The 26400-nt window shown below is 49.6% G+C and overlaps 10 protein-coding genes across 10 annotated transcripts; 3 read left to right on the plus strand and 7 right to left on the minus strand.

Moving 5' to 3' along the window:
* Positions 1-600: 600 nt before the first annotated feature.
* On the minus strand, positions 601-1238 carry P175DRAFT_037236 (uncharacterized protein). Its single transcript, XM_040892952.1, has one exon. The coding sequence runs from the start codon at positions 970-972 to the stop codon at positions 646-648; it is 327 nt and encodes a 108-aa protein (XP_040755861.1). The 5' UTR covers positions 973-1238; the 3' UTR covers positions 601-645.
* On the minus strand, positions 991-1973 carry P175DRAFT_0506121 (uncharacterized protein; the record flags this gene model as incomplete). Its single annotated transcript, XM_040898164.1, has 5 exons — positions 991-1330; positions 1392-1451; positions 1510-1590; positions 1659-1890; positions 1955-1973. The coding sequence occupies 5 exons, from the start codon at positions 1971-1973 to the stop codon at positions 991-993; spliced, it is 732 nt and encodes a 243-aa protein (XP_040755862.1).
* A 516-nt stretch (positions 1974-2489) lies between these two features.
* P175DRAFT_0497600 (uncharacterized protein) lies at positions 2490-2779 on the minus strand. Its single transcript, XM_040896317.1, has one exon. It carries the CDS (start codon positions 2725-2727, stop codon positions 2557-2559), a length of 171 nt encoding a protein of 56 aa, XP_040755863.1. The 5' UTR covers positions 2728-2779; the 3' UTR covers positions 2490-2556.
* Positions 2780-6088: 3309 nt separating this feature from the next.
* P175DRAFT_0527947 (uncharacterized protein) lies at positions 6089-7329 on the minus strand (the record flags this gene model as incomplete). Its single annotated transcript, XM_040899569.1, has 5 exons — positions 6089-6234; positions 6291-6439; positions 6786-6988; positions 7064-7222; positions 7291-7329. The coding sequence occupies 5 exons, from the start codon at positions 7327-7329 to the stop codon at positions 6089-6091; spliced, it is 696 nt and encodes a 231-aa protein (XP_040755864.1).
* A 461-nt stretch (positions 7330-7790) lies between these two features.
* P175DRAFT_0497604 (uncharacterized protein) lies at positions 7791-8540 on the minus strand. Its single transcript, XM_040896318.1, has one exon. It carries the CDS (start codon positions 8142-8144, stop codon positions 7833-7835), a length of 312 nt encoding a protein of 103 aa, XP_040755865.1. The 5' UTR covers positions 8145-8540; the 3' UTR covers positions 7791-7832.
* On the minus strand, positions 8523-9376 carry P175DRAFT_0497605 (uncharacterized protein). Its single transcript, XM_040896319.1, has one exon. The coding sequence runs from the start codon at positions 9214-9216 to the stop codon at positions 9016-9018; it is 201 nt and encodes a 66-aa protein (XP_040755866.1). The 5' UTR covers positions 9217-9376; the 3' UTR covers positions 8523-9015.
* A 558-nt stretch (positions 9377-9934) lies between these two features.
* P175DRAFT_0426963 (putative NF-X1 finger and helicase domain protein) lies at positions 9935-15652 on the plus strand (the record flags this gene model as incomplete). Its single annotated transcript, XM_040893210.1, has 1 exon — positions 9935-15652. A coding segment is annotated over one exon (5718 nt), but the record flags the coding sequence as incomplete, so codon positions are not given.
* Positions 15653-16487: 835 nt separating this feature from the next.
* Positions 16488-21094, plus strand: P175DRAFT_0513448 (anaphase promoting complex subunit 2). Its single transcript, XM_040898749.1, has 3 exons — positions 16488-17284; positions 17885-18396; positions 18529-21094. The coding sequence occupies exons 1-3, from the start codon at positions 16588-16590 to the stop codon at positions 20923-20925; spliced, it is 3606 nt and encodes a 1201-aa protein (XP_040755868.1). The 5' UTR covers positions 16488-16587; the 3' UTR covers positions 20926-21094.
* Positions 21095-21225: 131 nt separating this feature from the next.
* On the plus strand, positions 21226-22956 carry P175DRAFT_0497611 (lactonase family protein). Its single transcript, XM_040896320.1, has 2 exons — positions 21226-21696; positions 21838-22956. The coding sequence occupies exons 1-2, from the start codon at positions 21287-21289 to the stop codon at positions 22721-22723; spliced, it is 1296 nt and encodes a 431-aa protein (XP_040755869.1). The 5' UTR covers positions 21226-21286; the 3' UTR covers positions 22724-22956.
* A 289-nt stretch (positions 22957-23245) lies between these two features.
* On the minus strand, positions 23246-25211 carry rfeD (putative transcription factor RfeD; the record flags this gene model as incomplete). Its single annotated transcript, XM_040898165.1, has 5 exons — positions 23246-23929; positions 24002-24415; positions 24478-24629; positions 24686-24854; positions 25089-25211. 5 exons carry the CDS (start codon positions 25209-25211, stop codon positions 23246-23248), a joined length of 1542 nt encoding a protein of 513 aa, XP_040755870.1.
* Positions 25212-26400: the final 1189 nt, after the last annotated feature.

Raw genomic sequence — 26400 nt, forward strand, 5'->3', positions numbered from 1 at the left:
ATACATCCTAGTTAGAAATATTTTAAAATAATTTAGATTAATGGGAGAGACATGTTTCTCTACTAAGTAATTATGGTATGCAAAGCTAGATAACTTACAAGTCAGTAACTATCCAGGAGTACCATAATATAGTCTATACTTTATCTAGTTCTATACCCTTCAACTTCAAAGCCTAGCTGCCATCTTTTAATAACTACTCTTTCTTGTGACTTAGGTAGTTAGGCAGGTGGTGACTGAGAGCAGTAAATGAGCTTGATTCTCTAGTGATAAAACAGTGTTAAAATCTATGCTCTTCGTTATAATGATAGTGAAAGTGAATCAGATCCTTGCAGAAGATTCCAGCATCCATGGATACATTCACAACCCCACAGGCGCACGATTTATGAACCTTACTAAGTTAGGAGCTGTTCTTCCAGTCTTATCACATTATTATACACGGGATTCGGACGTGGAAGATGCCTCGACTGAAATCGAAAGATTCAGAAGTGTTGAATTGGGTCTCGGGGCAGCTTCTCGTGCCCTAGGAGAAGATGCATGCCAGGTAACATTTGGATAAACTAAAGGCTAACGACGCAACTAAACCTGCATATGCCCTACTTTACCTTCTTGGTACGTTTTATTCCAACCCATACATTCTAGACAGCACTAAAAAGGCAGAAGTGGTGAAATCCATAAATCTACGTAGATTTTCCATAGATAAGTGTATATATATAGATATATAGAGATATATATATATATATTTGAATGGTACCAATGTGTAGATGTAGGCGTTCTTCCTCTGATGTCGTGGATGAGCCGAATCCTGTACACGAGAAGAGAACGGCGTCTGGGAGAAGCAATCTGCCTCTCCAGTAGTAAGGGGGTATCAATATATATAGTCCGGTGCCCATTCTGCCCTTGAACTCCATAAACAAGCCGTTGCACAGAAACAAATACGAAGCCTGCGGATTTGGTTCCCCGGCTTCTTCCCATCGCTTTTAAATTAAATTTTTAGTTTGACGAATCTCTCCCAATGCCCTTGCATTTCCCCTGAGCCACATGGATATTTCTGGCGGTAGTGCGGGTAAAAACAGCCCCACAGCTGGGACATTCTGCCTTGGCAACGACGCCGGATTTCTCTCGTTGATGGCGGAGAAGGTTACTGAAGGTTGAGAATTCACGCCCATTGCACCCGTGATCCCAACATTGGGGCTTTGGCCGAAAGCTGATCACCCTGACCTGTTGTTCCGGGTCTGAGGGGGCTGGAGCAGAGTCGGGTGAGGAGTAAACAGGTCCGGAGGGCACTATCGGCTGCGGTTGAGGGCTAACGGCTAATGATGCGGCGGTCGACCTTGCAGCCGATATTTGGTCAGCGGTAATTGGCGACCAAGATAGCAGCTAGAGAGACTTACGAAAGCGAAGATCCTTGTGCTAGGTAGTACTCTGACTGGTGGACTAGATAGGAAGAGGGACTAAACAGCCCAGCGTCAGTAATCCGTGACGGACGCTGGATCAGTTTCCCGGACTCACGGGGAGGTAAATAGCTGGTCTTGCATCGCTGTCGAACTGGTCGGGATCGAGTTACTAGGAAAGGAGTATGGTATCGACGCACTTATCGAACCTGCTGGTTAGCCATGCGCACTCAGTTTAATCTGGCAGTCCTTGGGAATCTGCTGTACCTTCGGGGATGGTGTCGGTTGTGCGGTGCACCTGTATGCGCCGGCGAGAAATACTGCCCAGAGGGGGCTCCTGCCTGGTAGTAGCTTTGGGAAGCAGGGTGATGCTGTGAATTGTATCCGATAGGATATGCGGGGTGTGACGACAGGCCCTGAGGTTGGGAGAACGGCGGCTGCTCCATCGCCATAGAAGAAGGCTGAAGGGGTTGTGACGATCGGCTTGGCCAGCCGTAATCTGTCACCAGTCAGTTCAAGACTGCCAGACCATGGAGACGCAAGGATTCTGCATTCAACCATACTCGGGGTGTTGTGTGCCATGGTGAAAATTGGAACTATCCTTCTAATGCGGCCTGATTCGGGTGGGAAGTAACAGTCATGCTCCGCTACCGTCTATCGCAGGACCTCTTAGCACTAAATGTCTAGCTGGGGGGGACTACATCCCGTAATTTTGACCTACCGTAGACTAGCTGAGCTGTGGAAAGCCCCGGAATAAGGCAGAGGAGGGTCGCGTCTGGGTAAAAGAAAAAAAAAAAAAAAAAAAAAGGAGCCCGAGTATTGCTGGCTGGGCTGCTGATTTGGGGGCCGACAAAAATTAAGGAGTTCTAACTTGGATTTCCACAGTGGACGTCTCTTCCAGTCTCTGGATCTGGAGATCGAAGAGTTCAAGTCTGCGCCTAAGGATTGAAGGACCCGAAACTAATCTGGGGGACCCGGAAAATCAAGAATATCTGGGCCAGGGCTGCCTGGTAGAACACAGGACAATGACTTTCAATTAGTGCCGCTGACTGTGGAAAAGGAGTTTCGGCTGTTTAGCTGAGAACCTGTCAGCTCCCAGTAATCATGACAGGTGGTTCCTAGTAAGCTGTGGTGTTGTCACGGAGGGGCACTGGGACTGATATTTCTATGAGGCAAGAATAAGACTAAGAAGGACCAGGGCAGATAAGAGTAGACCAGACGTGGTGTAGATGATATACGACAGAACATGAGGGTATGAAACGGACAGAGAGAAGCCAGCAAGGGGATCCTGGGGGGTGGACGAGACGTGGAATCTACCTACCAGTACAGAGTACATGCAATCAAAACCTTTGACGTGGACAATGGACAACAGCAGGGACACACGAGTCGTCCGCAAGCAACGGATTTGGCAGTGGTGGTTAGAGGCTATAGACCGCAAGAGGTGATGTGATGCCATTCCCAGACAGGTCGGAAGAGGAGGGTTAGGTATTTAAACGTCCCCAACACTGGAAATGCAGGATGAACAAGAAAACCCATTCAGCGTGAGCCGGGGGCCGGGCCAGAAAAAAGGTCGTCTGCAAGTTTGGCAGCTCTTTCTCTCTCAGCTTACCTCCAGTGCAGTGGACGTTCGTGTTTAATTACTGTCCTAGGTATCTCCGTGGTTCAACTAGTAGTTTATTGGAAATTACGCTTGCTCTTAAACCTGACAACCACTCCCAGGTTTAACATGCTGTGGTCATCTCTCGAATTTTCCTTTTTCTGTCCTTTGCTTGTTGACTCCAAACCCCCTCGCAACTATACATAGTAACTGCCAGTCCGAACTTCTTCGAAACAACCGACCAACACCACTGATGGTCCAATCTCTCGAATTCACTGGTCCCCTAACTGGATTGATTTAGATTGGTTTTGATTTTTGATTTTTGGGCTGGCTGTGTCGCTAGTGGTCGTTGTTCAAACATCTCTTCTATGACTGGCCGGGAAGTCTTATGAGAGAGAATACTCCATACCCGCCACGCACATCCACTCGATACCTGTCGTTCACTACCTTTGAGGAGCCCTGATTCAGGGAGACCTGAGCTCAGACTGGATATATCCTTGACCTATCTATGGGTTCACTGAGGGGTTTCTCGTATGTTCTGAGAGAGCTTTCATTTCCCTGAGCCCAGCTCCCCTCGAACTGGGCCAGACAGGATAATGATACTGATGAGTGGACTGACTGACAGATGCCGCAGAGAGATGTGCTAAGGGAATACCCATTCCAGTAAACTGGAACGAGCTCACGCAAGGGGAAATGAGCTTTCCTCGCACCGCCATCCACTCCAGCATTTGGGGATTACTGTGTTGGGGAATGGAAAAGTAACAACATTACTTTCTTTTCAGCCCCAGGAGGTCACTAACAAGTAACAGGGCCCACTGCTACAAGTTGCGGTTTTTATCCCTGTTCCTTTTTCTGCTTTAATTTAATTTTAGTTTCTTTACCTCCTCTGGTATTATTTTTTTTTTAGCGGTTATGCCTTTTTTTCTCTCTTTCCCTTGTTTGACCAACCCCAGAGTTAGAACACGTCCACCCAACCAGATCGCAACGGGAACGATTGCAGGAGAGCAGCTCGACACACGCGGAGTTGTACAAGATCGCTGTGATACAGAAGATACAGTTACACATAAATATCGTGCGTGCAAGATCCGGACCACATGGCGATAAGCATCGTTTCGGTTTTCATCAGGGCATTTGGCCCCCAAACTTAGTGTTAGCCAGCCACATCCTGATTTGATTCTCATTCATTTTGTTGGGGAGTTTGGAGCCTGGATTTTTCTGGATTGTTCTCCAAAAAGTCAATAGAACTGGTTCAAAGGATGGGGAGGAGGGACCCGCAAAGAACAGACCATAACCCTGGGAGCCTTTTCTTTGTACCCGAGATCTGGTGCGTCCAGTCCCCCAATCGAGTTCTTCATTCCCCTCTACGATATCACATGGACATTGACCGGGAATTGCTGAGGGAAGCGCCGCGAGACGGAGGTTGTCAGACGAAACTCTATCAATAATGACACGTTTTCACCCTTTTCCAACTACGGAGTTTATTTTCTTTTTCTTTTTCTCGGAATGACCTGGATAGAGATGACCTGGGATCGGCCAGGATCAAGAACCTACCGGGTGGGACTACGAAATATCAAGAATTACCTACCCCATTGTAAAGGCATCTCATCTCTCCAACCGGATCGTTTCTGAAACAGGTGGTAGTGGATGAAGTCCCTTACGGATCAACGAACGGTCACCATCCTGGGGATAGAACCTCTCTTTCTCTGTGATGAGTATGGGATGTGTAGGGGAGGATCTGGTTCTAGCACTCCGGACTAACTCCGGACTCCATACTGACTTGGGAGCCTTATCCATGATGGAGTACGCGTTCAGCTAGTCAGGTATATCCAAAGTACACGACGAATGACTCGAGCTTATCGGCGCTTTTCCCTCGACCCGATTAGTGAGAGCGCTCTGCTCCAGGGCCTCGTTTCTGATTCCCCATAGGGGAAGCGGTGCATCCGCCTCATGGGCCATGGTCATGGTCACAGCCATTCTGCGAGTTAAGTGATAAGTCCCTCGTAAGGAATGGGGCCGTTTCTCGGCGAAGTGTATCCGAAGGGACTGACCTCCTCCTGCTGTCGAGCTCGCTTTTTTTTTTTTTTTTCTTTCTTGCATTGTGATTGCTGGACGCCGGCAAATACGGGATAGAAACGTCCAGACACTCCGACATCGCATGCGGCCGCATATTGCGCAGTCACCAATCAACCACAGTTGCTAGCCTACGCGAGCCTTGGGGGTAAAAAAAAAAAAAAAAAACCATTAAACGATGTTGGGCGCGCCTTTCAATTTCGTTTCATCCTGCTTTTTAATTAATTGGTATTAATTAATGCTGTCGTCGTCCACGTCCATTCCCACACCGACCAGGATTTGACGATCTACTTGGGTTCCACGTGCGGTGGGCACTTTAATCGATCCTGCTGGTGGATATTTTGGGCAAGCATCTTGAGGTTCACTCTCTGTATACGGAGTACCTAGTAGTCTACTAGTAGTGTACCAGAGTTATGGACGGAGTTCTCCGTATATTCATTATGTGTGGGTACTTGGTATAACTATGAAGTATGAAGTATGAACCCAGCGGATCGTGAATTCGGCGCGTGTTCAGCGTTTATACAATCTAGGTATCTATCGGTTGGAGTTTAGAGTCCAGAATCAAGACTGAAAGTATGTTTTATTCTATTCTATTTCAGTTTCGTGTTTCTTCGCCGCTATCCGGGTGTAATTTTACGTGTGGTCTTGTTGATCGGATCTTCTGTAGTTTCATCTAATTTGGCGAGTGTGGTCCAGATTAATTGTTAATTGTCATGGTGAACGCAAGGAACAGTAAGAACCGAGAATCCTTAGTTTATCAGATAGATACGAGGAGTAGATTGCAATACGCCGCTCGAGACAGCGCTGCACAACAATGTCATTATCGTCCCTTGTGTCTATTAGGACCGGAAGGAAGACCGAGTTAGGGTACTAGATAGCCCTCCCCCCCGAGTGTCTTGGAATTCTCTCCAGGACACACGTACAGGGTAACTACTCCGTACAAGGGTGTTCTAATTAATAATCTTAAAAAAAAAGAAAAAAAAAGAAACAAAATTGTGGTCGTGTATTTACAGTTTGACTCCCAAAGGCTTCACTTCACTCCTTTAACCGTGTCCTCCGTACTCCGTAATCCATTACCGCGACGGCCCTGACTCCATGCACGAGTCATACCAATCACCAGCGCCGCGGAGGACAATGAACCGTCTAGACAGGGCGGGCCTCTCTGGCTCGTGTCCCCTAGCCAAGAAGAGGGAGGGCCGTCAGGTTGGATTGGACCTTTTAAGGCGGGTTACTGGCGCTCTGGGGCCTTTTGGACCACGGGCTTGATCCACACTCGTTAACAACGGCAAGGTAGGCCTCGCTTCCGTCCGTGGGGCAGACCGTACGGCGTAGACGTCCTCCCCGAGACTGAGAGCCTTGCGGAACCCAAACACGGAACTCGCTTGTGTCGGTGTGATGGCCGGAAAAAAAAAAAAAAAAAAAACCTACCTAGAAACCGCTTCACTTAAAAATAGAAGCCTAGGCTATCCTGAGTCTGAGATGATTGGGCGCTAGGATCCAGGTCCCTCGTCTCGTATTTTCTGTGGAGGGGGAAGGGAGCCCTCCATCTCCATCACACCATTCATGCACGCTACGACCGACGTACGTCCAAGTTAGTGTGGTGTTATTATTGTACTCTGTATGTACTCTGTATGTACTCTGTATGTACTCCGTAGTCCGTAGTCCGTACTCCGTACAGACTAAACCATTTGATTAATCTTCCCGGAGTCCTCCTTCCCCGTAACCACCCAAATGCTTTGCTGATATTCCCCTTTCCGGCTAATTTGAGACATGTCAGAAAGTGTACAGAGTAGCCGCTCTGTCCTTTCGCCTTGGCACCAACATTGGCCTCGAGAATAACTCCTTCCAGTGCTCTGATTCGCTCCACTGTCAAGGCTACGAAGTACCATTGACTTGATCCAGTGTGCTTCGACGGTGGCTTGCGAAGACACTGCCCATGTGAAACCGTTAGCCCTGTCTGTTTCTTTCTTTCTTTCTTTTTCTTATGTTGCGTGTGTATAGTTACTATTATCCATTGCCCTGCCGCTTTCTTGATCCTTCCGGAGGCGGGACCGCGCCGATCGGCTTGGGGGCGTTCGTTGGAATCCGTCTCGTCGTCTAGGGGAGATTCTAGTGACGTGAGCATATTGTGACCGCTGCTTTCTGTAGACGTGATGGAAGCTTTCTTGAGCGTTTAGTAGCGGTGAGATTGATTACATTGTAGCTGTAGAATGATTATCCAGCATCTGTCACTTTGTGAGGGCTAGCGGGTTTCTCGGGACTGAGAAACATAATACTATTGGAGAACGGGACATGTAGTGTACGTACCTAAGGTATAGAGATAGATACCTGGATATATAGGTATCTTTCCGAGGATGACTGGCTTATTCACCTGAAAACGACAATGATCCATTCTTGGCCATACGGCTTTACTACGGACATCCAAAAAGTTTTCATCTCGAGACTTTCCTCGGTGCTACCGGATCTCGGTAGCTCAGACGAGGACACAGCTAATATTCGGGAGTTCTACAATTGCAGTACAATACAAGACTCGGAGCTATCACAACCCCAAGTGGAGGCCCACCACACTGCAGGTGAAAAGAAGATCCAAACTAGACGACGGGGTTAACCCGCCTGGTAAGGCTTTGTCACAAGCTGAGAGAGATTGGTAGACTGGTTCCCGCCGTCAATTGCTTGCCACGAGCCAGCCGTGGCAGTCGCATAGCTGCTAGAGACTGTGGCCGCACGGGGGGGGGGGGGGTATACTCCTGCACAACGCCAGTAAACCCGTCCGCTTACGGCTTCACTGGATCTTGTCTGGCTGAACAGGGTTGGAATGTGTATCGTCGCAACCAAATGTTGCCCAGCGAAGCAATAACCGAGTTCGCATCAACACCGCTGCGGCCGCTCGTTGGGATATTTGCGATGGCTGCAGAGCCGTTCCAGGAGTTCTGGAGATGGCATAATATCTGAGGAGCTACTACAGAGCATACGTCGCATGTCTCACCGAGGGCTCTCGCAAAAGCATCACCCGCAACCATAGCGGATGCACGCAGAGCAGGACCGTCACGCTGGGGCCGGCCCGCAGGCTCGGTAAAAGCGCTCATTGTTGATAGAGGAGCCAAAGCCAAAAAGCAGCCTACACTTTATATCCTGTCCCGCCCATGCATAACCGTCATAGATGCATATCTGATCACACAGGAGAATGGTATCATTGCGCTGCACCTATACTTACAGCCCACGGGCCGATTAGTCGGCGACGAACCCTTAGGGAACAGGGTAGCCCTGCTCCCCACAGGGATAAAAGCCAAACTGGGGATTGAGTTTATGCAGTCGTTTTGCAGTTCCAGAGTCAACCCTGGTTCAAAGAAAACAAACCTGCTGGGCGCTTTTCTGCAGTACGGCCGTATGTATAATCCGCACGCCATAGGTTACAATATGGTTCAATGATCAGAAGTGATCGCCCCGATAACTCTCCGGCGTACCCCCCCCCCCCGCCGGGGATATTACTGGCTCCAAGCCCTAATCACATATTATTCGCACTTGACTAGGCACAGTGTCTGCTAGTCATTCTAGTGTCTCTTGGAGTGAGACCTGCGTTCTGCACGACGATGCAGGGCTAACCGAACGATACCCTACTAAGAGAGCCAAGTATCCCCAACCATGCGCCACGACAGGGGAAGAAGAAGGAGGAGAAGAACTATAATTCGCAAAGGAACCCCGTTATAGGCGGGGGTTCAACTTGCTAGCCGAGTGTACGGGGTTCTAGAACGCTTTTGCCTTGAATACTCACTCACGGCTTCTTGGATCTGCCTTTGCTGCTTCAAAGTTGTAGGGCCCCATATGAAACTTACAAAAGACCAGCGAAGTGCTATTTAATGACTTTGGACGACTAAAGTACGCTTCGTGAGGGTTGCGACGTGACCCAAATCGGCTGAGACATGCCACGAGGGACTTGAGATTCGCCAGAACCAGCATTCAAGACATAGTACCGTCTTGGTGAACAGGAATCTTTATTTCCTCATTACGGGGTGTCTGGTGCGTTGGGCAGGGAATGGCTAGGTCTTCTTTCCTTGGTGGTTGAGAAGGGTGCTGGGGGACTTTGGTCTGTATTTGGTCGATCTCGAACTCAGGATAGGCCGCAGGATTTGATGCTCGAGAGGATAGTCCATTGTCCATTTTGAAATTTCCGGAAGAATCATGCTCCTTGTGTCGCTTCTGCTACTAGACAATGTCGTCGTTGTTGCACGTCGATAAAACAGTATGGACTCAAATACGAAGTAATTGTATATACACCTATATGATATAGAACATTTCTTCCATTGTACATCGTCCCTTCTCTATCTGACCTCTTCTCTCTTACCTTGTTCATCACCTCAATCATCTTCAAGGAAAGTCTCCTTCTTCTGATGAAATATCACTTTTGGGGTAGGAATGCCCCTGCAGCTTTATAATGAATCTTTGAAAGCTTATTAAATACCGCCTTGGATGAGAGGGGCGTCACAGCTTGTGCTACACCTTGAGTATGAATGCGAAGATTTTACACACTATAGTGAATGTAATAGATAGATAGCTTTGCCCTTTTTTTGTTGCCTACACGCACTCTCGCTTGTGTATTTTCTATTTCTTTCTTCTTCTTTTCTTTCTCTCCTTCTCCACGCTCTCTTTTACCCACATACATCCACACTTACTTTCGTTTCAACTTACAGAATTGTTCCTCTTAATAATATCATCCCCCCCTCTGCCTCTTCAAGTGCTGTATCTGTTCTTCTCATTTTCTGTCATCATTTTACTTTCTTTTGCTCTGGAAGTTACTCAGTTATTGGGGAAGGAGACCATGGCGCCTGGAAGGTAAGTTGGTTCTACTCTCATAAAGACAACGTCTCTAATATGCAGAAGAATCTGCTGGCAGTTTGCAAGATCAGGAGTCTGCAACAGGGAACAATGCAGATTCCTTCATCAGAAGCCAGCTGATACCCATAAACCCCAAGAATCCCAGAACGGCCGCCCACGAAACAAGGAAGGTGGTTTGAAATCTGGGAAGAACTGCCGGGAATGGCAAAGAGATGTAGAGGCTCGCTGCACTGCCTACATTTCTCCCGAATCCTTGGAAATCTTTTTTGGTGGTGCCCGTCAACTGATCGAGCGTGATGCCGGGACTATGCAGGACGTCGTCCGCTTTTTGGCTGATGAACCGGGGCTGCGGTATATCCAGCAATTAGTTGAGAAAGATTTTGACTGCATGCCGCATCACACCAAGAAATCCGTATTCGCGGCTCAGATGGTTCCTTTTTTGGAGGTTATCTCACATCCAAAAGTGCTATCGTCTCTTGTAGCTGAACATCATATGGGGGCTATTTTCAACTTCATATACGGCATCGGTGGAACCAGAGCAATCAAACTCTTCGGCTCCGTCTGTGCCGTTCTAAAAGCTGTCGCGGAAGAGGAAAATATCCCAGTAAAGTGGCTGGAGCTTTCACTTCTGGTATTTACGAAAACATTGGATGTTAACTCCACAGCGTTCGTCCAGGAAGGACTCAAGACACACGCTCTCGGGCTGCAGGAGGTCTTGAGGTCAATGAATACCGAGAGCAGTGCAAATAAACTTCATGTTGCCTCCAGGTACTTGGAACAGCTTTTACATCGATTTGATATGGGTGCTCAAATGTCGGCTGTAACCGAACTCAATGAGACGGAAAAAAGAAACCAAATCCTCACTTTGATGGCCCCCCAGGATCCCCCCGGTGGCCGGCATGATAATGACCATGCTGATATCTCCGCAATACAGATCCTCCCCACCCTTGATGAAATCCTCAGTCCTCGAGGGGAGTATTTACCTGAGTGTAATCCTTCCCGATGGCATGTTGGTGGCCGGGAGGGGCTTTTGGATAGAAATTTTCGCCTGCTAAGGGAGGATTCAGTCGGACCGCTGCGAAGTATTATTTGTCAAGTACTGAAAGAACCCGAACGGGATATCACACGAAGAAACCAGCAGCGAACGTATCTTTATCATGGAGCGAAGGTTGTGAGATTTAGCCTCCAGTTCGCATCTGGGATTTTATTCCTAGTTGAGTTTCCTCAGCTGCAACATCTTCGTGGGATGGAAAAATCCGATAGAGAGGCATGGTGGAAGCTGTCCAAACGTCTCCAGAAAGGCTCTCTGGTCTGTCTTACTGTCAATGATACGACAGTGATATTTTGTACAGTTAGCGACATACCACTCCGACGAGTAGCTCACAACCAAAAGAGCAACCACAAGTCCCAAAATTTAGAGGACGAACTTGCTGTCTTGTGGATGAATCCGGAGGAAGCCTTTATTACACTCACTCCAGTGAATCCCGACGAGAATACTATCCGACTCCTGCTAGACATGCTGAACGCAAAGGGCGGCTCATTGTCCATGATTGAATTTCCAGGAGTCCTGATGGCTGGTTTCGAGGCCACACTTCGAGCTCTGCAACGGATGAAGCAAGCAAGCTACCTGCCCTTTGAAAATCTTCTGACTTTCTCTTCCATGACCTGGGACGGCCCAGTTAAAGTCCCCCCTCCTCTTTATTCCTTACATAACGGCTTTCAGTTTAATCTTCGTTGTTTGATGAAGGATGGTTCGGACTTTTATGTCGGCCCATTTGGACCCGTGGATCTCACGAGGCTGAAGCAGAACTCAATCTTAGATGAGGCGCAAGCGGTTGCCGTGGTGGATAGCTTGCAACGTTGCGTTGGTCTTATACAAGGCCCACCTGGAACAGGCAAAAGTTACACAGGAATCGCCCTGGTTGATGTACTTTTGCACAACAAACGACAGGGCAGTGCTAATATTGGCCCGGTACTTTGCGTTGCATACACAAACCATGCATTGGATCAGCTTCTCGAAGCCTTCATGGACAAGGGAATCACATCCAACATAATTCGTATCGGCTCTCAGTCCAAATCAGACCAGATAGAGGCGTGCAAGCTGAGGATCGCTGCCCAGCGTGCGACAAAGACAAAGCTTGAGCAAGCTCAAGAGCACAACCTCTACTTGGAAATTGGTGAATGTGAAAAGAAAATTGAGACTCTGAGACTTCACCAAATTCCTCATGTTCGTTTACCATCGCATCTCCGCCAGCGGTACCCAGAACACTTTCAAAGGCTTTTCGGGAAAGACCCAAACAGCTCTGAAGCCCTCGAGCTAAAGAATCCGACCAGACAGATCAGGGATTGGCTGGAATCGGGAAGTAACTTGCCGGATTCTGTTTCCAGGCCTGTTGAAGAGCTCATTCAAACGGACATTATCGCCACCTCGACAGCCGAAAGAGAAAGGTTACATGGATTTTGGATCCAGGAACTGAGACAAGCAAACAACGATGAAGCTATCCGGAGTTTCACCGCGTATACTAAAACCAAACATGAGTTGGAAGCGCTCAGAAATGAACTTGACCTTCGGTGTTTGTCTGATGCTGATGTCATTGGAGTCACTACTTCAGGTCTAGCGAGAAACCTCGATATGTTTAGCAAATTACAGGCAAAATTTGTGCTGTGTGAAGAGGCAGGCGAGGTTTTGGAGGCCCATCTTTTGACCGCGCTACTACCGTCTGTAGAGCATGTTATTTTGATAGGTGACCATCAGCAACTCCGTCCACACATTCAAAACTACAATTTATCTCGGGAGAATCACGACGGCGGAGATCGCTACTCTCTTGATGTCTCGTTATTTGAGAGGCTAGTAGAGCCGAGAATTGCCTTGGGATCAGAGCTCCCATTTGCCACTCTTGAGACGCAGCGTCGTATGCATCCGTCTATCGCGCGACTGGTGCGTGATACTATTTATCCCGATCTTAAGGATGCTGATAATGTTTCTGAGTATCCTGAGGTTTGTGGTATGAAAAAGAGACTGTTTTGGGTGGATCACCGTGTTCCTGAAGCAGATAACTCAGGAACAGACGGCGATATAAGGACAGCGTCTCACTGGAACAACTACGAAGTTGAAATGACCATTGCCCTCGTTAGCCATCTTGTTAACCAGGGAAAATACAAGAGCGGTGAAATTGCTGTATTGACACCTTACTTGGGTCAGCTCCATCGACTTCGGCAGAGAATGAGCAACCTTTTCACTATCTGCATTGGGGAACGCGATCAAGATCAGCTCGACATAGAGGGTTTTGGGATGGTAGACAGTATAAAGCCAGCGAAACGGACAACCTTGCTCCAAACCGTACGCGTCGCCACAATTGACAACTTTCAGGGCGAGGAGGCAAAAGTTGTTATAATATCCCTTGTTCGGAGCAACTCTCAGAACCGGTGTGGCTTCCTCAAAACGTCTAATCGGATCAACGTTCTTCTCTCTCGGGCTCAGCACGGATTGTATATCATTGGAAATTCTGAGACAGCTGTACATGTTCCCATGTGGGAGCAAGTTGTTCGGATTCTGCAAGAAGGGAATAATATTGGTTCACATCTTGAGCTCCAATGTCCTCGCCATCCTGAGACACCCATTAATGTATCGGAACCCGAACATTTCCTTCAGTTTTCACCGGAGGGAGGTTGCAATTTGAGGTGTTCTATTCGCCTCGACTGTGGTCATGCCTGTGGGCAACAATGCCATTCAGAGATATTTCATCAAACAACATACTGCGCAAATTCCTGCCAACGACCACGCAGAGGTTGTAAACATGCCTGCCCTAACAAGTGTGGAGATCCGTGTCCGCGGATTTGCACTGTATCTGTGCACAAAAAACACAGAAGACTAGAATGCGGCCATATGAAAGAAGCCTTACCGTGCTGGCAGGACCAGGATCCCTCCAAGTTTGCATGCAAAACCAAAGTCCGAAAAACTGTACCTCGGTGCCAACATATGGTGTCTGAGCCCTGTTATATGGATGTTACAGCAGACTGCTACAAGTGCCAGGCTCCATGCAAGACAGAGTTGGCGTGTGGCCACATTTGCAAGCGACGATGCAACCAATGCAGGACGATCGCAGGTATTAATCATGGGAGCTGCGGGCAGAGATGCGGCAGATCCTACTCCAGCTGCGCTCACCTTTGTAAAACAAAATGCCATGGGAACAACCCTTGCCCACCTTGCCAAGAGGTCTGCGACGTTAGCTGCAGCCATTCAAAGTGTACAAAAAAATGTTCCGAACCATGCACACCATGTGCGGAAGAGATATGTCGTTCAAGCTGTCCACATAGCGTATGTACCATGCCGTGTGCAGCCCCTTGCAACCATATCCCATGCTCTAGGCGTTGTGAGAAAAAGCTTGAGTGCCACCACCAATGCCCATCTATTTGTGGAGAAGCATGTCCACCCATGAAGTTCTGCCAAGTCTGTGCCAGGAAAGAGATCAGTGATCATGTTGTTGATTTCATACTTGGGGAGACATACAAGGATATCAATTTGGACAAAAACCCCTGTATTTTCCCTAAATGTGGGCACTTCCTGACGATGGAAAGTATGGATGCACAGATGCAACTATCGAAATACTACTGTCTCGATGATGAAGGAAAGCCAGTGGAATTCAAAGGGTCATCTCGCCCATTTTCCATGGAAGATATCAAGACCTGTGCCCTATGTCGTGGACATTTGAGGGACATCTCCCGGTATGGCCGTCTAGTTCGTCGGGCACTGCTGGACGAATCTACAAAGAGGTTTATCTTACATGTTAACCGTGAATATCTGCCACTTGCCGAGGAATTGGTCGCATGCAATCCAACTCTGCGACAGTTCCACCCTAGCGAGATGTCACCATGGCCACAAACCATAGAGATCAAAGGGCCATCTATTGCTCAAATCAAGACTATGAGAGAGACTCTGGGAAAGTTCGGCGAAACACGGTGGGGTCAAATTCTTAGGCTACGTGAGAAGATTCTCACCTACCAACGACACGTTTCTCCGGACGCACAGCCTTTGATTCGAGTGCTGATAATGGTTGAAAATGCACGGCAGAGAGATAAGTTGATTGGGAGGTTCGAGTGTGATAGCGGAGCCCTCCAAAACAAAGGCATCCTCTTAGCTGCAGCCTTAAGGATCCGTCTTGATATTGGCTTATTGATTGATTTCATGCACCTTCGGCAGCAAGCGCAACCTCTGGGGCGCATCAACGTCTTTATGGATCTTCAAGAGACGAGGGATGAATGTCGCACTCTGATTGATACCGCCAAGGAGCATAAGCGGCCATTGCAGGAAGCTGAGGGCTATGTATACCTCGCACAGCTTCATGCTCTTGAGAGCTCCCGATGTTCCAATTCATCGGATAGCCAACGCCATTTTCAAACTGGTGAAGAGGCTATTGGAGCGGCACGCCTCATCATGTCAAATTTCCCCAATCAAACGCGCGGGTTATTGGAGGACGTTGAATCTGTGGATGAGATGCTCCGAACCACGTTCTACACGATAGTCACATATCAAGAGCGCCTGGTAATTGCTCGAGCCATGGCCAGTGAGTTTTTGGGCACGGGCCATTGGTATTATTGCCGCAATCGCCATCCATTTACAGTGGGAGAGTGCGGAGGACCGATTGAACAGTATTTCTGTCCCGAATGTGGTGCACCCGTGGGAGGGTTTGATCATCAAACTGCGGATGGAGTGACTCGTGCCGAGGATATAGAGGAACACTTCGTTCAGGCGATGCCATGATTTGTAATAACTACGAACACCTTGGGGGGTTGGCCACTGTGTGATTGCCGCATCATTTTGAGAAGACTTGCTGTCTAGGGATAGGTTGAGACTATGGGGTATTAGTATTGCTTTTCTATCTTTATTGTAGCTGGGACCTGAGGAGACAGACGTCTGTGAACCTTTCTGGTGGTTATGATTGGGGAGCTTAGGATTTAGCATGAATGATAGGAACGGCTGTCTTCTTTGGAGGATGATATTTTTTGATACATCATTTGCACGTGGCACGACTAGATACACTCACCTAGCCACAAGTTATTATATGTAGTATTCCGATCTCACCGGAATCCGCCATTATGATTGCAACCCAGGTGGTTTCAAGTCGCAGCAGACGCGAAATGCAAGTTGCACCGCACCACCGATTTGTCGTGGAAGCCCGATCATCTGATCGGCAGGACAGCAGCAGGGCCGATAGGCTGATGGGTACAAACGGGCATGCAGTGGACTCTCCAACTGGATAACTGAGGGGGGTTCGAGATAAGTTGGTCTGCAGGACGACTCGGCCCAAAATGATCAACGGTGGTAGCAGGTCACTGTTATTGGAGTCGAACAGGTTGCGCGATGCCTGAGATGGGGTAGTTCTTGAAGAAAGTCATACCCAATTGCCTGAAACAATGACTAGCAACAACAACAACAACAGAAACAACGAAGAGAGAGAGGAGGGGGGAAGCGGGATGCAGTGGGAGATGGATTCCTTACATAACCCACCGGCAGCTGCCCCTCGTTTTTCCCTGGCGACGTGACTTGGCCTGGTGAGATTCACAGACTTTTGTTTCTTTCTTTTACTCCTGGGATCATCGGATTTTCCATCAGTATATGATTCTTATCGCTGTTTCCCCTGCTTTCGTGTCTTGGATCTGACGACGGCTCTCATTGTTCGTGTTTACTTGAGTTGGATGCGATTATTACCTATTCCCCACTTCCCTCCCGTTTGGTACCTGATTTCCAAGGCAAACCATCCTCCTCCAACTCCTCATTTCATCATCGCGGAACTTCCGACGCTCTCTGTACACAGAATACCGTCTCCTCGAAACTCCACAGCCCAATCTCTGAAGCAGCTACTCATAAAACCAGCCATGGGGTCGTTCATGGAGGAACTTTGGTCGAGTATTTTTACTCCAGGCCCTACACCTACCCTTCTCATTGCAACGAACGTCACATTTGCCGCGCTCCAAGTCCTTCTCCTCGCTCTGCTGATCGCCACATACAGCATTCATTTCGTCGTCTTATCCGTCCTCTCAGGATCCCTGTGGTACTCAATTAATTGGTTCGCCCAGGAGGTGAAAGCAGCACAAGCCGCCTCAACCCAGAAACCAACACAACTTCAGAAACCCTCGACAGATGGCGACGACAACAAGAACCGCGAAGTCACAGGGAGCGACAGGAAGCTCCGCAAATCTGGATCTCCTGATGGCGCAGAGAGTGACACGGAAACGGAAGGCCTAGTGGAGCGCAAGAGCGCACCAGCTGCCAGGCCCTCTCTGCAATCTGCCTCGACGACGGCCTCGACGACTCTCCAGCTCCCGGGCGCGGGCGATACTCGGAAGCGTCCGAGTGTGGGCGGTGACAGTTCTGGCTACACCAGCACCGATAGTGAGTGGGAGAAAGTGGACGACAACAATACAAATTGAGTAAATGGAGAGAGAGAGAGATATGTGCCCAAGCTCCATGTGGACTTTGCAGTGCTGCGGCACGGCCTAACCCCCTGTGGATCTACGCATGTGTGTGTTTTTTTTATGATTGTTTGGATGCTGCATCCCTGTGCGAGGACTACGCAGCAAGTACATGCCCTAAGAAACTGCCAGTGTATTAATTTTTTTTTTTTTTTTTTTTTTGAATTTTTTGTATCTCCTCCTACCTGGAGATACCGTGGCACTCTCTCTAGTGCCAGAAAGATACCCGATAGATGACAAGCCAACTCTTGCCAACCCAAGTAAATAGCAAAACGCATGCATGCATCAATCAGTTACCTGTAGCCTCAGGCACCATAAAGCTCTTATCTTATCGATAGCTGACTCATCGGCGCGCTAACTCAAATACGGACGCGCAAAGTATTTACCTACCGTACTCGTCAGGACCAAAGCATCCTTCCATCCATCCATCCATCCTTCCTTCACTCTCAAGTTTCCAAGGAGTCTGCTAGCTCCTCCCGAAATGCCTCACAGATAACGACACCTCGAAATATGGCCCCAGACAGCTCGATCTGCGCGGGCCGCAGCCACATTTTCGCATCCGTATTCCCCCCCGCGTCCGTGGAAGACTGTACCTCGACGACGGCACGACGATCTCCTCCTCCTCCTCCTCCTCCTCCTACTACTACTACTACTGGCTCCGGACCTTCCTCCCAATCCTCGAGAAAATCAAACACAGTGTCCCATGGTGCATCGGAACCCGTGACACGATCAGGTAAGAAAGGAAGCTTTGATCGCGCATGGCGCTCCGCGACGGGGTTCTTGGCCTTGCCGGACCGTGGCTTTGAGCCGCTCGTGCGATTCGAAGAGATCGGGGAAGCGGGTTTCCTGGAGTTGTGGAATCGGCATAAGAAGCCGTCGAAAGAGGTTCGGGATGCGTTGCGATATCTAGTACAGGTGTCCTTGGCTTCCTCGGGTTCGGGCTCACATGCCGAGAGGAGGAGTATCGTTGATTGGTATGGGTCTGAGATCCAGCGGCATTTTCTGGGGAATTTCAGGGCGGGGCTTTGTAAGGTTCGTTTAAATCTTTTCTTTCCATGAGCTTATCTATCTATATATATATGCGGTTTTGCTTTTACGTTGGAAAGGGGAGGAGGGGAGACATTGTGGCTAATTTTGTGACGCTGGATGGGGGGTTTTGTATAGCTTTTGGATTCCCCCAGCAAGGATGACCTTTTACATATGATTGTGGATTGTCTGCAGCTCGTACGCAGGATTTATTTCGTCCCGCTGGTCGAGTACCTCCTTCCGCTGATTGAGGGTGAAGAGCAGGGAAAGGTGTTTCTCAGGCTGCGACGCTCTTTTCATATGATGATTGGCTACGCTCTACCGTGGACACAGATATCAATGCTGCTGATGAGGGAGCTTATGAAAGATGCGCTTGTTATCTTGGGCATTGATAGCTTGAGTGAAGAGGTGGACATCGCTGAAGACGTTAGCGTGGATAATATGGAAGTCGATCGGCAGTATTCCGTGTCGTACCACGATTGGCGAGATGCACCGTCGGCGGAGATCCGGGCGCAGCTGATGACGGAAGTTGAGGATCTGCGCGTTAATGCCGCGCGAGAGCGATTGCTGTCGCTTTTGAGCAACCTTCAGCTCGTTGGTATGGGCGGTGAAAAGGCACAGGAAGTTTTTGCTAGTGTGATGGATACCATGATGACGGAGTTTATTCGCGCCGCTTATACAAGCCACTGGGAGGGTCCGTCTCTGGTATCTCTGCATCTACGACAATGGATTGAAAATGTGTTTGCCCAGCTGGTTGTGCAAGTCCTGGCTGTTATTAATGTCTCCGAATCTGGGGTAAGAGACCAGGGCTACCTAGATGTGAAGCTTAGCGACGTGCAAAAATGGCAGGATATCGGGATTGCACGGCTTGGAGCGCTCCGCACTGGCGAGCTCTTCGATGTAATCATTGAGTGGCCTGCAAGTAGCGGAGCCATCGAAGACTTACGACATTTTACGACGCACCCTGCATCACGACACCATCTGACACACTCGTTTGCGGCAGTACTGAACCGACGTTTATTACACCCGGGTGCTTCTACCGTGGAGATCCTACAGGTGTATATCTCGATCATCAGGGCATTTAACCTCTTGGATCCAAAAGGTGTCCTTTTGGATCGGATCGCGCGCCCCATTCGCCGATATCTTCGAGACCGCGAAGATACAATCAAAGTGATTGTGGGTGGTCTTCTGGCGGACCCCGCAAATGCTGATGGACGTACTGCTTCATCAAGCGAGACGCTTGTTGAGTTATCTGCTGAGCTAAACAAAGCACATCAAACCTCAATGCGAAATGACAGTGGCGAGCTAGACTGGGATGACATGAATTGGATGCCAGACCCTGTTGATGCGGCGCCAGATTACCGAAAATCAAAGAGCTCAGACGTTATCGGCAGTCTAATCAGCCTGTTTGACTCCAAGGAGACGTTTGTCCGGGAGATGCAGAATATGCTCGCGGAGCGACTACTTCAAAAGCGCACCGACTTCGATCAAGAGATGTCTGTCCTCGAGTTGCTCAAGCTCCGATTTGGAGACAGTGCCTTGCAAGCATGTGAGGTCATGTTACGGGATATCTTTGACTCGCGGCGAGTCGATGCCGTTGTGCGAAACGACCAAGGCATGATTGGCAAACGACGTGTACAGCAGCCCTTCACACCAGATGGCAGCGGCATGGATGACAGCCGTGCGTCGGCAGTCGAAACTACAGATATGCCAGAACTCCATGCGAAGATTCTCTCGCATTTCTTCTGGCCCGAAATTCAGGGCCAGGAGTTCAAAGTGCCCGAGGAAATCGCACAACTGCAACAGCGATACGCAGAAGGGTTCGGATCGCTCAAGCAGTCACGCAAACTCACCTGGCTCAACGGGCTGGGACAGGTCATTGTGGAGCTCGATCTGGAGGACCGGGTCTTCGTTGAGGAGGTAACAACTTGGCAAGCTACGGTGATCTACGCTTTCAACAACCCTTCATCATCCAGTGAGGCCATTGTCACCAAAACCACCAGTGAGCTTTCGCAAGAACTCCAAATGTCTACGGCGCTCGTGCGCAGTGCGTGCCTGTTTTGGGTTAGTCGTCGCATCCTAGCCGAGGTGCAACGGGATATATTCCGCGTTTTGGAGACCCTGCCCGTCAAGGACAGCAACAATCAAGGAACCGCAACTACACCAGCAGGTGCCACAGCAGGAACGAGCGGTGGTGCTTCCGGGGTAGACGACACCATGCCGGATGGCGGTAGAAGCGGTACGACCGATGCGGAAACCGCAGCAGCAGCAGCGAATGCGGCGGCGGCGGCGGCGGCCAAAGAGTCTGCGGATGCCGCGGCGATGGAGAAAATGAATCTCTACTGGCAGTTTATTGTGGGGATGTTAACCAACCAAGGCGCCATGCCGTTACAGCGGATCGTCATGATGCTGAAGATCGCAGTCCCCGGAGGGTTTCCGTTCAGTAACGAGGAGCTGCGTGAGTTCCTCGCAGGCATGGTATCCAAAGGGAAGCTCGAGATTGTCAGCGGGGGGAACTATAAGATTGTACAATGAATTATCTGTACGAGAGATCCCAACCTGATATATCCTGAACGAGTAATGAATAATGAGAAAACCATGGTATTTGCTATGCTTCCCTGGGATAGATCTCGTCTCGTATACTGTAATAGACCTCGTATAGAATGCGAGTGGTGCGATAGGTAGTTACCCACCACTAATTTATAAATGGAGCCAATGAAAGGTAGAACGGAGTAACTATGAATATGAATATATACGAGATCTCCACCGGGCCTCGGTATGCGCAAGAATGATCTGCAGCTGAATGGCGCATTCCAGGACCCAATATAGATATATATATATATATATATATTGTTGATTGCCTGTTCCTCTTCCTCAAATAAAAACAAACCACAACATGAAATATCCATATTATACCTCCCTTCTGCTCGGCCTCAGCCAGAGTCTACCGTCCGCCGCCGCCTCGATCGCAACCCTCTACGCCACGCACTACTCCACCGGCTCCGTCTACAGCTTATCCCTGGACCGAGCCACCAACGGCTCCTACTCGCTTTCGATCGCCTCCTCGCTCAAAACATGCGGTCCCTATCCGAGCTGGGTGACGTTCGATGCCGCCACGCGCACCCTGTACTGCTCGGACGAGAACGGCGGGAGAAGCACCAACGGCTCGTTGACGGCCCTCGCGGCCCCCCAGGGCGACGGGATGCTCGCGGAGCTGGCGAGGACGGATGCCGCGCCGGGCGGGGGGGTGAACAGTGTGATTTATGAAGATGGCCGGGGGGGGAAGTATCTTGCTATTGCGCATTAGTATGTTTCTCTTTCTCTCTTTCTCTCTACCCTAGGTAGGGTAGAAAAGAGATGATGATATACCTAACCTACCTACCGGATTAACATGGCAAATATATGTATGGAACACAAAAACACTAATGAAAAACGAAATCCATCCAGTGCTGGCTCCGCCCTCTCCACTTTCTCTCTTCCCATCTCCTCCTCCTCCTCCTCCGCCGCCGCTGCGGACCCCCTCCAGGTCTTCCCCTTCCAATTATCCTCCTCCCCCGGCACTGTCCCCGACCGTCAGGAGGCCCCGCACCCGCACCAAACCCTCCTCGACCCCACGGGTGCCTACGTGCTCGTGCCCGATCTAGGCGCCGACCTGGTCCGGGTCTTTGCCATCGACAAGCAATCCGGCCAGTTGACCAGCTGTCCAAGTCTGCCGTATACGCCGGGCGGGGGGCCGCGACATGGCGTTTTCGCGGCGGGGGGCCCCGTCTCTAGGGTGAAGGGCCACAAACCACCACCAGCAGAAGGGCAGACAATCCTCTACGTAGCCGGGGAATTGAACAAGGAGGTCGAAGCCTTTGTCGTTTCCTACCCGTTGCCGTCTGACAAGACCGCCACCACCACCACCACCACCACCCCCGGCTGCTTGTCTTTCAACCGAATCCAGTCCCTCACGCCTTACCCGGACCCTGGGCTGCCGGCCGGTGCCTCGCTCGCTGAGATCCGCCTCGTCCGGGACCATGTCTACGTGTCTGTCCGGCTGGATGGCGCGTTCCCGCCTGACGATTCCGTTGCCACCCTCAACCGCCACCGCAACGGGACCTTGCGCTTGGACGAGATTACTTCGTCGTACGGTGTGATGCCGCGCACCATGGCGGTCAATAAGGCCGGCAATCTCGTCGCCGTCGGCAACCAGCTTTCGTCCACCGTGGCGATTGTGCCCAGGGATGTCGTCACGGGGAAACTGGGTGAGGCCCTGGCGGTTTTGCAGGTGGGAGTGCCGGGGCAACCGGATACCATGGAGGGGTTGAGTAGTGTGATTTGGGCGGAATAGTTTCTCTTCATCTGGCCATCTTACTCGGGCTGACTAGGGTTCGATAATAGGGATCGATATACTTGTATGAAGTGATTGTGATAGATAGATGTCTTTTCATAGCCTAGCTGTACTGTTCAACCCCGGCGTGTCGCACTGGATATCAGCAGTCAAATCTCATCACAAATAAACCAGTACCAAAATGCCACCATCGTGTATAAACCGCCCGAGTTATAATACGAACCAACATGCGCCCAATATCCAAAACAGAAAACTCATTGAGATAAAAAAAAAAAAAAAAGAATGGAAGGCAAAAAGTCCAGCTTTTAGTCATCTGCAGCGTAGGGAGAGTATCGTGTCTTTTAACTTCGCTCGGTTGGGCCAGCCCTTGCGTTACCTCATCCAAGGAAACGACAGTATCGGATCGTCGCATAGATGACGCTGTTTACCTGTGTACCATCCGAGACATCACAATATCGAAAATCATTTTGAGAAACCCAGCCGTAAAATCGTAATCATCCGTAAACCATGAAGAGGAATGTGTCATTTGAAATCCAACTGAAAGGCTTTCCATTTGCTGCCTACCGTCCTGCACCGAGGGCATCCCCGGGCACCGGGATAACTAGTTGGTCCATGGGACATGGCGCTGCCCGGGCTGGACGTGACGTTCTTGAATGGGGTCGGCGGGCTGCCGATGAACATGCCGACACATTCACGGCATACCCCGCAAATACACTCAGTGCAGGCGTAACATTCATTCAACGCCCATGGCCGCTTGCAGTGGGCACAATAAATTTGGATTTCCCTGCTACGGAAAGACGCGGGGGTCGGGTTGCTGAACCGATGGTGCTGTCGCTGGACTGCAGAAGACGGGTATAGATTCAAGACTGGGCTGGAATCCGGATTGGCGGTCGAGTTGAGATGATTGGAGAATCCCAAAGTCTTGCCAGAGGCCGACGACGCCGAATCCAGGGATGACTCAATCGACGGGAACGGCTCCAGATCGTTGTCACGGCTGCGCGAGAATTCGTACGGCGGCGGGGTGAGTGACTTGTGCAAAGGCGAGGCGGTGTAAGAATGCGGTGGTGGAAACGGGCGATGCGACGTGGGTGGAGGGAAACCGGAAGCCGATTGGAACGCTGGCGGCAGGGATGAACGGTGTTTGTGTGCTGACGGTGCCGAGGTAATATTGGAAATCAAGGGTGTAATGGTTGGCGACCGGCCCATCTGTTTTTTTTTTTTTTTTTTTTTTGCGTTAATTTGGGATCAACGGGTTTGAAGAAAGGGGGTTAGGTTTACCTCTGATTGGCGATCATCGTCAACTTCAGTTGCTGATGTCGCGGCCTCGATCAAATCCTCCCAACGCTTGCCTTGCGCCCAGGCAGCAGTCTGTGGCTCTGCCGAAAGAGCTTTCCGATCACCTAAACTTGGGCGCCGTGCGTATTCCTTTGATTTGGACCGTTCGTGTTTTGGCTTTCGGGCGCCGGAAATGGAGGACTTGCGGGGTCGGGGAAGCTTATCTCTCCTCTGGATCGGGGGAAGCGTCGAGGAGCGACCGGGGGGGGAATGAGTAAGAATGGAAGGCAGAAGCTCTCTTGGGCGAGGCGACGAAAAGGGAGGAAGCGATTCCTGCTTGAAGTGGTCGCGAAGGGACGGCAGTTCAATGGTCGATCGCATTGGGGTTCTCCCGATGTCATTATCGGAGTGGGTTTCCTAACCGAGTCAGTCAAGGCGACTGTTCCTCATTCATGTTGAATTGTATGCTATAACCATACCATGTCTGTGTCCCAATCCGAGGCCAGGCGGTTATGATGTAACTGGGCTAGAGCAACAGCCGCAGTTGCCGCAGCCGGATGAGCTTCATCGACGCCGCGGGGGGTTGCGGGAGAGCTAGCATCTGCGACATAGATATCACGGTCGACGACATCTGAGCAATCAGTTCCCTCCGCGAAAAAAGATACTCTTTAGATAGTGTTTACTAACCATTGCGCCGTCTGGATTGAGTCTGGTTTGGAGGAGAGAGGTTGGCCCGCTGATCGGGAGGGGTGGTGACCATCAAGATAAAGCTCTCCTCGGTAGCCGGGAGCTTCGGAATGTAGTGATTGGGATGGGCCCGTCGAATGTGCTCCTGCATAGAGCGATAGCGCTTTTCCTAGACGAGAGAAGAGACATATTAGATACATACAAGATAGCCGGGGTCAATATGTTGTTGTTCATTTATTGGGGGTGTATATATCACCCTTTTGCCTTTTCATTGCTGGAGAGTTCGCAGACTGCATAAAAGTGGGGCTGGGGCGATAGCGGGAGGGAAGGAGAACAGCAGAGAGAAAGCAAGGTGGAGATTAGAGGCACAGTAAAAGAGGCAAAAAAAAAAAAAATTACTTACTCCCAAGCATCTTTTCCGGCAATTGGAACCATCATTATTTTTCAACGGACAGACGACTTCATTGTTGGCATCAGTGACGGAGAAAGAGCTGGTCAAGGACGCTCGGGGCGGCATGGTCTGCATGAATCCCGTCTTATTGGCGGGGTTGGTGGGAGAGACAAGCCAGGAGAGCGGACAGAGTACAAGATGAAGAGCTGGAGTAGGCGACAGTTCAGAGAAAGATCAATTCAGGATACATGCTCCAGGGATGAGACAGATATAGAGGTGGAAGAAGATGCGTTGCATGCAGCTGAATGAATCAATGGGGGGGTGGTGGAGGAGGAGGAGGGGTAGAGCTTGTGAGTAGGGAAGAAACGAGGAAGAAAAGGAGAGGAGCTCCAGATTTCTCGGAGGACAGGATGGGTAATGACCTCTTCTGTTTGTGTAATGGAAGTAAGAGCAAGGGAATAATATAGGGTAATAATAGCTAGGAGTCATGCATCGGAAGGTGAAGGAATGGAAGGGGAGGGGAAAGTCAAGAAGTGAGCTTCTCTTTGACCTCGTGGAAAGCTCCTAAGCTGAGTTAATAAGCAACCCGAGTAATTGGGGAGGGGAAAGAAAAAAGTCTAAAAATTTGATTCGAGAAAAACGGCGAGCGGGAGAAGAAGAAGAAGAAGAAGAAGAAGAAGAAAAGAAGGAGAAAAGGATGATTAATAGTTAACGAGGTAGTTAACGAGGTAGTTAGCAGTAGTAGTATTGGACAACATCCAATGGTTATTATTATTATCGTATTACAGTCTTCTCCTGATAAGATAATGCTACTTGTCTTATTCTTATATCTGCATGTGCGACCGATCCGGGCATAAATCCGGCTTTCAATATCCCTATCGATAGCCCCGAACGTGGGCACCGCGAGATCCGCAGCTCGAAGTAGTTCAAAGTAGATGAATTGTGACCATTGATTCTACTTTGTTTCTTTATCCACCTAGGTAGGCACCTAGGTAGGAGGTAGACCTAGGTAGAAGAATTTAGCAGCAAAAGGTCAGGAAGTTGATGATGCTCAGATTCGGTAACATCGGATAAGATTACATTACCGTACAATACAAGGAGGGGCTCCGAGCTGACCTAGGACCTACTACTTACTTAACTAAGTGATGGATATCTTTAATCACCGTTGTATAACTACGGAGTACTCGTGAGTAGTACAGTAGTAGCACTAAGGAATTACCATACCGTACCGTGAGTATTCCATACAGTGGAGTCCCTCCAACAGGTTGAGTTTTCACCATCTGAATTGCGGACTCTATTCTCCAAGGTTTTTAGATATAAGAAT

This window comes from Aspergillus ochraceoroseus, assembly GCF_002846915.1.
Source record: "Aspergillus ochraceoroseus IBT 24754 chromosome Unknown P175scaffold_1, whole genome shotgun sequence".
Taxonomy (NCBI): Eukaryota; Fungi; Ascomycota; class Eurotiomycetes; order Eurotiales; family Aspergillaceae; genus Aspergillus; species Aspergillus ochraceoroseus.